The following is a 10,421-nucleotide window of genomic DNA, read 5'->3' as shown; positions in this document are numbered from 1 at the left end:
CAAGAATTTATACACCAAAAAGGAAGAAGCTCTTGCTATTTTAGGTAGACTATATGTCGTACTTCGCGGGCATCAATTTTATGCTTTTATAGCACGTCACTATTACTATACGAGTATAACCATTATACTTATTTAGTATGGACTTACTTTAAACTAAAAAAGCATTATTTCATACTCTAATAGGTAAACGAAATTGCATACTAATAAAGGATAAAGCAGTTTGGTGCTAAAATAGTTAGTTTGTTTTTTCCGTGTATAGTAACAAACTTCTGGTAGCGCATCATGCGATTGCTGATGGAACAATTCGGATTTGTTGAGCTGACAGGTTTACTGCTCAATGTCACGTGTTCATCTTTACTTGCGCGTCGGTCTCGCGATTAGGGCACATGTGCCTCTCTATTTATTTTAACTTAAGTTTGTTATTATATATTGAAGTGAAAATGCTCCCAGGAGAGGAGGCAAAAGTGCGGGAATTGTTATTAAAAGGGGGGCTTGATGAGAAGACTGTGTCTGATTTTATTGGTAAGTGTTTAAATAGTGTTAAACATAACCTCACTTTTTTATTAACTGATAGATAAGTTTAAAAGTTGTTAAGTTTTTTTATCTATTGCTGTTAATATAATTAATTTATTTATTTTACAATTTTTATTTGTGCAGTCAATTCAATGGATTTATTTGCAATCCAACATATGGATACAAATACATTAAATATTTTGGTTCCTAAGCTTGGTCAGAAGATCAGATTTGAAACCCAACGGAAAGAGTGGGTAAGATAAAGTTAATTACATATTTTAATGCTTGAAATGATTTAGAAAATATTGAATTAAAATAGTGAATTATGTAAACTTTATTTGCTAAAGCTTTCTTCGAGGTTTTTTTTACAAATATACAGTAAGTAAATTTTAGAAAATTTTAAATTGGAATCATTTTTAAATATTAGAATTTTTGATTAAATTAAAATTGTTAAAAATAATTAGTTTATCGAAGAATTTTAGAAATTTTTTTTTAATTTAAATTTTGGCGGAATTGCAGTTAAAATTTTTGTAAATTATTTATATTCTTGAAATTTAAAATTAAAAGTTTTGTTAATTTGAATTACTGAAAATTGTTTAAGAACTTTCGACAATAATTAAATTTTTGGTGAACTTTACTAATATTGAAAAATATATAAATAATTTATTTGTATAAGTAATGAAAAATCATATTTTTTTGTTGTCACAAAAAATATAGGTTTACGTCAAAGATTAATTTTGAAAAATTTATTTTTGAACTTTAAAATCTTGAAATGGTCTTGGTTTTTTTTAATATTACTGGATACCCCGAATAAATAAAATGAATAATTTAGAAGAAAATAAATAAGAAATAATGTAAAAATATAGAATTTAACTAAATATTTTATTTTTCACCAATTTTAATCAATTTTTTTTAGCTTGAAAGTTTTGACTTCGGAGCGGAAACTTCCACTGACGTAAATTCAAATATTAAAACAACCTCTATATCTTATATGAATAAATTGGACTATGAAGAAGTGCCGTCGATTATTTTTCAAGAGGTTGAAAATAATTCTGATCTTCTTAACGAGTCGGTGAATGCATTCAAACCTTTATCAGGCATTATCACAGGAGAAATTGATGACAATATTGAGATTATTGTAGAAAAACACTTGAAAAGTGCCGATACTTCGATATCTAAAGATTTTCAACCAGTGAAGAAAAAAGTTAAGACATACGTGAGTAATCCTTATGTTTATTTTATTCTTTCTACAAAAAAATAATGTTTTTCATTTATAAGGCAATATTTTCAATTTTATTTTGCGTTAAGTTTTGCAAGTTTGTAAAACCCTCGCATTAACTTCATTAAAATAATTTCATGGGACAGTAAAAAACAAGATTAATGCTGAATCTTTCTTTTAGGACTTAGAAAGTGTTTTGAAGTCAAGTCCAGATGGAACCACAGTTTTAAAACTATACGAGCAAGAAAATAAATTCTTGAAAGATTCGATTAGGGATGAATTGGTAGACTGTATTCTGCAAAATGAATTATCAGATGATATGGATAAGAGGTAAGAGATACATAATTTTCCAATTAATATTCTTTCATTTTTGAAAACATATTTTTTTTGTTTTTCACTATAGCATTCCTCGTAACCGCCTTCAATTTCTTGCCGAGCAGATAATACAAAAATTTCCCACCGAAGAAGTGGTGAGTAATAATTTTAATATCTAAATTTAAATTTATATTTTCAGATTCAATATACTCAACTATTTTTTTATATTGTAGACTACATATTTTGAAGCATATCGAAGCAACAAAACTAAAAAGTTAACCTGTAAAGGAAAACTTGTGTGGAAGTATTATAATCTTCGAAGAAAACTTTCCAATTGTGGCGCCATAACAAAAGTTAAATTATCAAGTATCAATTCAGAAAAACCCTTCACAAGTAATCAAACTATTCATATTTTATAATATATAAATACTATTTTGTTATCATTTATATTAGTTTAAAAAAAAATGTTTTTTAATCTTAAAATTTTGCTCAGGCGTGGAAATTAACAAATCGATTGCTGGTAGTCTCTGTTGGTTAGAACAAAACAGAGGAAATAAATCAAATTGGCCTCAAGTCTTAGATCACTGGAGAAAAACATCAAAGATTCGACTCAATCAACTGATGTATGGGGAGGATGTAGATAATGAGGTAGCATCGACAGATGGAGCAGTTTGTGCAAATGCAAAGAAATTAGCTGCTGTAAGCAAAAGTGCTAAAACCATTGAGAAAACTAAAAAACAACTTACTCTTCATGACTATAAAGTAAAATATCCAGTATTTCAAGAAAATAGGGCCTACGATTTGGTGAGTACAAAAATATGTTTTCATTCTTCTTTTTCTTCTTTTTTATTTTTACACCTAAATATTTCAAAGATTTCTATGATTATTAACTGATTGATAAATTCTTTTTTATAGTTCGAGATTGATTTTTTTACGTTGAAGCCGGATGTTGATCCATTAGCGTTATTTAGCGAGTGGGCTACATTGCAATCGTTTATTGTCGAGCAGGTTGAAAAGAAAATTCCAGGTTTTCTACAACAAGATGATGATAAAGAAATGTCGAACGGTAAATTTTAAATCCTCGTATCTTTTTAGTGAGTCTGGTAAAAATAGTCTTAGAATGTCTTTTTGGTGGAAAAAAATGGTAATGTCTGAGAAACTTAATAGTATCACTATGACTGTAAGAAAATATTGTTTAAATTACAATTTTTTTTAATAGGAGAAAAAACTTTGCATACCTTGCAAAATTTTTGTAAGATTTTGCCAATCGTCAATATCACAGGACAACGAAAAGGTAAAAAATCCTGGAGGCCAAGCCACGCTGAGGTAAACGATGCTTTTTTCCGAGTTTATAGAGTAAGTAAATTTTTATTCTAAATAAAAGTCCGATGAATATCCTAGTTAGTCAATTTTTTAGAATTTATCTTCGTTTATATTGAAACATTTGAGGAATTCAAATTTGATTTTAATATTAATATCTACTTATTAGATAAAAAATATTTAGAACTGTAGACAGTCTTTCGGAATGTAAATGAAACAATTGCTTATAGAAGTTGCATATAAACTACGTTTTTTAGGTATAATTTTTAAGAAAAATCACATAATGTTATATAATTATTTAACAACAAATTTTGACTCAAAATATTTTTTTCTAAGAACTATACAACTGGATCTTTCAAGCTTGGGCGAAATCAATTTTAAATATATTTTTGGATCTTTTAAAAACTATTTTTGAGTTTGAGCTGATGTTAAGGGAATAAGTCTCCTTAAGGCAGATTATAATTTTAAATAAATTTTATTGTCATTAAATATTAATTTTACTTCAGTTTTTCTGAGAAAAAGAAATAGAACTAGTTCCAAATTTTTTTACAGTTATAAATTCTTGACATTTACTTTATATTTTTCTATTGTAATTTTCTTTACCAAAAGATTTGTTTTATATAAATAAATTTTTTTAGACTTTCGTGGAGTTTGATGAAGTGAAAGAACAAAGGCGAGAAAAATTAAAAGCAGCTAAATTAACTCTGCAACCATTTGTGGCTGTCATTGGTCCCTTCGAAGATCCGCTTCAATTTATCGTTTGTATTGACGAATTCTTCTATGATGTGCAATCGGCTCTCCATGCTATTGACATAGCCTTTAAAAGTTTTTATGCATTACACACGCCGTATCCGCCTGAATCGAAACAAATCTGGTTATTTTTGCAAAAAGTTGTTTATGGTATCACAGAAACTACTGACGATCACTTCACAGGAGTAAGTACTATGATTAAAGAATATCAACGTTTCAAAGCGAAATTCGAATCTCCTTCGGCTAAACAAACCTGCTCGTAAAAATGCGAGTAATGTTGACAGGTTTGTCGCTAATCTTTTCAGTTAATGTTATTTTTTGATTCTTTAGATTATAAGTTTCTACGCGTCTCCATTTTTTAAAAATGCCCGTCTGCATAGAGTGCAAGACAAAACGTGATTTTAAAACTACAAAAGCTTTAATTTTACATCTTAAGATATCTCACAATTATAATATATTAAGCGTTTATCGTTGCGGAGAAAACGATTGTTTTAGAAAATTTAATAGTATTAAAGCATTTGTTAGGCATGTTGAGGAGCACGTTAAAAATAGTAATTTTTTAACTGATAATGAATGTCAACCTGAACCTGATGAAAATGTTCTAAATTTAGAATCAAATTCATTTGATTATGATCTTGATATCGACAATGCCGAAAATATTGAAGACGATGAAGATACATTTCCCTCTACGGTCTCTTTCCAGGATAGGCTTAAAAATGAAAGTGATGTATTTGTAAGTAAATTTTACAGTAAAGCTGTCTTACCTAGAAATGTTGTTCAAGATTTAATCGATGATACATCAAATTTTTTATCCCACGGTTGTACAAATATTTTAAAACAAAAAGTTTTAACAACTTTGAAATCTTCTAACGCTGATCCATCGGATGTAGATGAAATATCCGAAATGTTTAATGCATTAGAATCTCCCTTTTCTCATTTAGACACAGAATATAAGCGTTTTCAATATTTTATGGCAACCGGTAATTTTATATCAGCAAATGAATTTGAAATTGGAAAGCAATTGACTCAAGTAAAAACAGATTCAGGGACTATTCATAAGTGGGTTAAAGTTACCGCTCAACATATTCCTTTAGCACCAGTTTTAACGAAATTTTTAGAATTGCCCGATTCACTTTCCAGTATATTAACCTATGTTGATTATTTAAACGAAAATACAGAGAATCTTTGTAACTACATTCAGACTGATGCGTGGAAAAAGAAAAGGTCGAAGTTCAAATCTAGCGATATTGTTCTTCCATTGTTCGTTTATTATGACGATTTTGAACCAAACAATCCTGTTGGACATCATTGCTCTAAAGTTGGTGGAATATATGTAACCATCGCATGTTTACCTCCAGAGATAGCATCACGTGTAGAAAATATATTTTTGTCTATTTTATTTAATACTAAAGATCGTGATGACTTCCCAGTAAAAGATATTATTGCACCTCTACTTGAAGATTTAAGATCATTAGAAAAAAATGGAATTCTTGTAAAATTATCTACCGGAGAAGAAATTCGTATTTATTTTGTCTTGGGGTTAGTGCTAGGCGATAATTTAGGAATACATCAGCTCTGTGGTCTTGTCTGCAATTTCTCAACGGCAAATTATCGTTGCCGTTATTGCAAAATTTACAAAAATCAATTGATTAACGATTTACAAATAGATGAGACAATTTTTAGAAATAGAACAAATTATGAAATAGATGTACTCCGAAACAGTACAGAGGACACGGGAATCACAAGTAGATGTGCTTTAAATGAATTAGAATCGTTTCACATAACTGAAAATCTTTAGGGAGATATCTTACATAATTTTGATGAGGGCATTGCTCATGAAGTGATGACATTTGTTTTGATTAAACTCACTGATCCAAATACAGGATTTTTTACATTGCTAGTTTTGAATACTAGACTGAATCTTTTTGATTTTGGCTCTTACGCAGCTTTATATAAAACAAAATTATTTATAACTATTGAAAATTTAAGAAATAGAAAGTTAAGAATGACTGGCTCCGAAATGCAATGTTTTGTGCGAACTTTTGGTCTGTTGATGGGGGACCTTGTACCTGAAAAGAATGAATATTGGGAATTATATTTAAGTCTTCAACGAGTCTATGATATTGTTTTAAGCAAATATGTACCTGAAAATAGTATTAGATCTTTTCAGTATTATGTGACCGAACTGGGACGGCAATATTTAAATCTTTCTGAAGATAATCACCTCACTTTCAAATTTCATAAAATTATTTGGCATTATGGTTCAATTATGAAAACAAGTGGACCCGTATCAAATTTGAGTGTTCGTCGCTTCGAGTCAAAAAACAGAGAATTGAAACTAGATTCAAAAGGAAATATGTCGAGAGTAAATTTAATAAAATCATTATCTATCAAACATCAGTTACGTTTATGCCACAGGTTTCTTGCTAATTGTTCCATTCTGTCAGAAATTCAAGTGGGTGCTGGTGATTCGTTTGCATCTTGTGAACTCAATAATCAGTTAAAAGAATCTTTAAAAACTTTTTTCCCGAATCTCAGTTCGGTATTTGTTCCTCACTGGATTAGTTATAAGGGATCTCATTTTGACAATTATAGTAGTACAGTCATAGTCGATATCGACGACTATTTTGGTTGGCCAGTGTTTGGGGAAATACAAAATATTTTTATTTCAAATAAAACGGTGGTAATTTCATGCCGCCTTTTGGAAACAATCGGTTTTAAACAGCATTTCCATGCGTTTGAAATAAAAAGAACTGAAACAATAGTCTATTACAACATAGAAAATCTTGCTGACCCTCTTCCTCTCAATATTTTGTGTGCCCCAAAAGGAGGACTTTTCGTCATTTTACGATATCAAACATAAGTATAGACTTCATTGTGATACTCGGCTGTAATGCTTAATTTTTAATATTTAATGTACTAAAATAATGTTTTATAATTGTAAAGAAAAAAGTTTTAATAAATTTTGTACTTAATTATCAATTAATTTTATTATTTCTACAAAAATATTAATTAAGGTGAGAAAAATTTATTTGATCAACGCTTTGTTAGTACAACAAATTATTTTGTCAAACTAACAATCCAGGTATATTGTTGAAAACAATTCTGCTTGTTCACCGAACAAATCGGAATAGTTTTTATAACAATCTCGCTTTAACAAATTTTTTTTGTCTCCACAACAAATAGATTTGCTAGTTCTATATTAGCAAACTGGAATTGTTGTGCGGACTTAATTTTTAGTTGTCACAACAATCCTTTTTTCTCCGTGTTTGACCAATTGTTAAATAAATTAATAAAGACGACCCCTATAGGATCGATAGATAACAACGATCTCACACAAAAATAAATAGTCAGAACTTACCAATCTGACTGTAATCAGCCTACCTTGCCTCCCTTATAATTTATAATTATATTCAAAATATACATATTAATTAACCTCGCCTTTCGCTCGGGATGTAACATTATATGAGAGATTCTTTTTCAATCGCCCCAGCCCAAAAAGTCAATGTTCTGGGATTGGCTTCATACTTTGGTAAATTGTTCTCCTATATGATAGTAATAAATCCCTAAAATATAAACTCATTAAAAAAATATTTGTAGAAAGTAGAGGGGGTTGAAGTTTTGACGTTAAGGGTAACATTGTCATTTTCAAATCCGTTTAACTATAACAAAAGTTAATGGATTTTAATTTATCTATAATGAATTTTATTGCATTTTTCACGTACTTTTCAAAAATGTATACGAAATTTAAAAAAAAAAAATTTTAACCCCTTTTTTCAAAATCAACCCTTATTTTTCGATTTTCACCCCTTCGGGTATTTTTTTTTTTTTATTTTCATTGGAAAGCTGAGGTTTTTTCCCATGAGCTATGTAAATATGAAAATGGGACAACAATAATTTTGTGAGTAACAGAATATTAAAGTAGGCGGTGCCGATAAGGGGTGTACTTGGAGATCATCTTTGAGGATTTAGATAGGCACCGCCTAATTTAATATTATGTTTCTCACAAAATTATTGTTGTCCCATTTTCATATTTACATAGCTCATGGGAAAAAACCTCAGCTTTCCAATGAAAATAAAAAAAAACAAAAAAAAATTCCCGAAGGGGTAAAAATCGAAAAATAAGGGTTGATTTTGAAAAAAAGGGGGTCAAAAATTTTTTTTTTTAAATTTTGCATACATTTTTGAAAAGTACGTGAAAAATGCAATAAAATTCACTATAGATAAATTAAAATCCATTAACTTTTGTCAAAGTTATACAGATTTGAAAATTACAATGTTACCCTTAACGGCACCCTTATCGGCACCGCCTACTTTAATATTCTGTTACTCACAAAATTATTGTTGTCCCATTTTCATATTTACATAGCTCATGGGAAAAAACCTCAGCTTTCCAATGAAAATAAAAAAAAAAAAAAAAAATACCCGAAGGGGTGAAAATCGAAAAATAAGGGTTGATTTTGAAAAAAATGGGGTAAAAAATTTTTTTTTTAAATTTTGTATACATTTTTGAAAAGTACGTGAAAAATGCATTAAAATTCATTATGGATAAATTAAAATTCATTAACTTTTGTCATAGTTATACGGATTTGAAAATGACAATGTTACCCTTAACGTCAAAACTTCAAACCCCTCTACTTTCTACAAATATTTTTTTAATAAGTTTATATTTTAGGGATTTATTACTATCATATAGGACAACAATTTACCAAAGTATGAAGCCAATCCCAGAACATTGACTTTTTGGGCTGGGGCGATTGAAAAAGAATCTCTCATATATGTGTGTGTGTGGATCCCTTTTTTGTTTAGAAGATAACTTTAACAGGTTTTAATGGATTTAGATAAAATTTGGTATGCTTACACGGAGAGAAATCTGCTGCGATTTGCGCATGAGCAAGTCCATAGGAATATAGCATGGACACTTCCAAGCAAAAACCATAAGATTCCATCTGAATATCAGGTGAGACTCATACAATAATACCTCGCTCACTTAGGATTTTTGCTTGAAAGCGTCTGTTACTATATTCCTAAGGACATGCTCATGCGTAAATCGCACCAGATTTCTCTCCGTGTATTTATTATATTAATATCTTGAATCTGACCAAAAAATTTTAAAAATACCCAAAAAAAAATTTTATTGTCTTTTTTCCAAAAAGTTTTTTTTAATCGAAAAAATTTTTAAATAGAAAAATTTAAGGTTATATATAATAAAATTGTATTCCTTACGTCAAGACAAATCGATCAGTATGTATAGAGTATAGTTTTAATTTAAATTTAAAGAATTAATAAAAGTTAAAAAATCAGAAATTCACATTTTGGCTATAAAATTTTGTGATTATTTAAATTTAAGTTTATAAATGAAATAATTGTATTCCTTACATGAAAACGAATCGATTGATATATATATATATATATAAAATTTACATTTGAGGTAAATATAATAAATTAATGAAAGTTAAAAAATAGAAAATAAATATTTTAGCTGAAAAATTTTATATTTATTTAAATTCAAGTTTAAATATAAAATAATTGTGTTCTTTGCATTAAAACGAATCAATAAAATTGTAAATAATTATAAATTATATATAATTTTTCATTAATATATAATTAATTAATTAATTAATATATATATTTATACAAATTACAAATGTTTAATTATCGAAATGAGAAATGAAACCATTTGTAAAGGAATTAAAATATTCCATTAATCTGAAAATAATAATGAATTGTTTATTTAATATTAGTATAAATTTTAAAAAAATTAAAAAAATCTTCACATGACAGAAAAAATAGTGATTGTCATTATTTTTACAGTGATTGACCATCAAATTAACAATGATTGCCCACTAGACATAAAATAGTAATGTAAATTATAAATTTTGCATAATTTATTAAAGAATGAATATAATTTGAAATTAATAAAGAAGAAGTAATTTTTAAAATAATTTTCTTTTATTAACAATAATAAGATTCATTAAATATGACTTTTAAGTGTAAATAATACTATTAACCTAAAAAATTGGGAAAATTGTCGAATCTGACTCAATTGTAAAAATAAAAATTATTTTTGGCTATTTTGATTTGATATAATAATTACATGATTTTGAAGTTTTTCATTGCTTAAAGAAGCATATACGAAACACCTTTTTTACCTTCGGCATTTTTTCGATAGCCTTAACTCATACTTCATATTAAAAAATTGTTAATAAAATATTACAAATCATTCTAATACATGTTGCGGCTCTAATTACATCTTTATTTTAAAAAATTAATTCACCAAATATGAAACAAGGAGGGGGTCCTT

The 10,421-nt window shown here is 28.1% G+C and overlaps 2 protein-coding genes across 2 annotated transcripts; both read left to right on the top strand.

Annotated features, from left to right (window-relative positions):
* The first annotated feature begins 322 nt into the window (after positions 1-322).
* LOC127279927 (uncharacterized) lies at positions 323-7,099 on the top strand. The gene is made up of 10 exons (XM_051302587.1): positions 323-522; positions 658-767; positions 1,430-1,729; positions 1,914-2,062; positions 2,136-2,202; positions 2,281-2,440; positions 2,541-2,851; positions 2,963-3,113; positions 3,267-3,403; positions 4,006-7,099. Exons 1-10 carry the CDS (start codon positions 387-389, stop codon positions 4,378-4,380), a joined length of 1,896 nt encoding a protein of 631 aa, XP_051158544.1. The 5' UTR covers positions 323-386; the 3' UTR covers positions 4,381-7,099.
* On the top strand, positions 4,482-5,915 carry LOC127279929 (uncharacterized). The gene has a single exon (XM_051302589.1). It carries the CDS (start codon positions 4,482-4,484, stop codon positions 5,913-5,915), a length of 1,434 nt encoding a protein of 477 aa, XP_051158546.1.
* Positions 7,100-10,421: the final 3,322 nt, after the last annotated feature.

This window comes from Leptopilina boulardi, unplaced genomic scaffold, assembly GCF_019393585.1.
Source record: "Leptopilina boulardi isolate dan_hultmark-lab unplaced genomic scaffold, ZJU_Lbou_2.1 LbouV2_226, whole genome shotgun sequence".
Classification (NCBI taxonomy): Eukaryota; Metazoa; Arthropoda; class Insecta; order Hymenoptera; family Figitidae; genus Leptopilina; species Leptopilina boulardi.
This window is presented reverse-complemented; position numbering and strand designations above follow the sequence as displayed.

Excerpts from the sequence above, each read along its gene's own strand:
- LOC127279929 (XM_051302589.1), top strand. The coding sequence starts at position 4,482 with ATGCCCGTCTGCATAGAGTGCAAGACAAAACGTGATTTTAAAACTACA.
- LOC127279927 (XM_051302587.1), top strand. The coding sequence starts at position 387 with ATGTGCCTCTCTATTTATTTTAACTTAAGTTTGTTATTATATATTGAA. Across the intron at positions 523-657 it reads GACTGTGTCTGATTTTATTG|TCAATTCAATGGATTTATTT; the intron begins GTAAGTGTTTAA and ends TTATTTGTGCAG. Across the intron at positions 2,203-2,280 it reads AATTTCCCACCGAAGAAGTG|ACTACATATTTTGAAGCATA; the intron begins GTGAGTAATAAT and ends TTTATATTGTAG.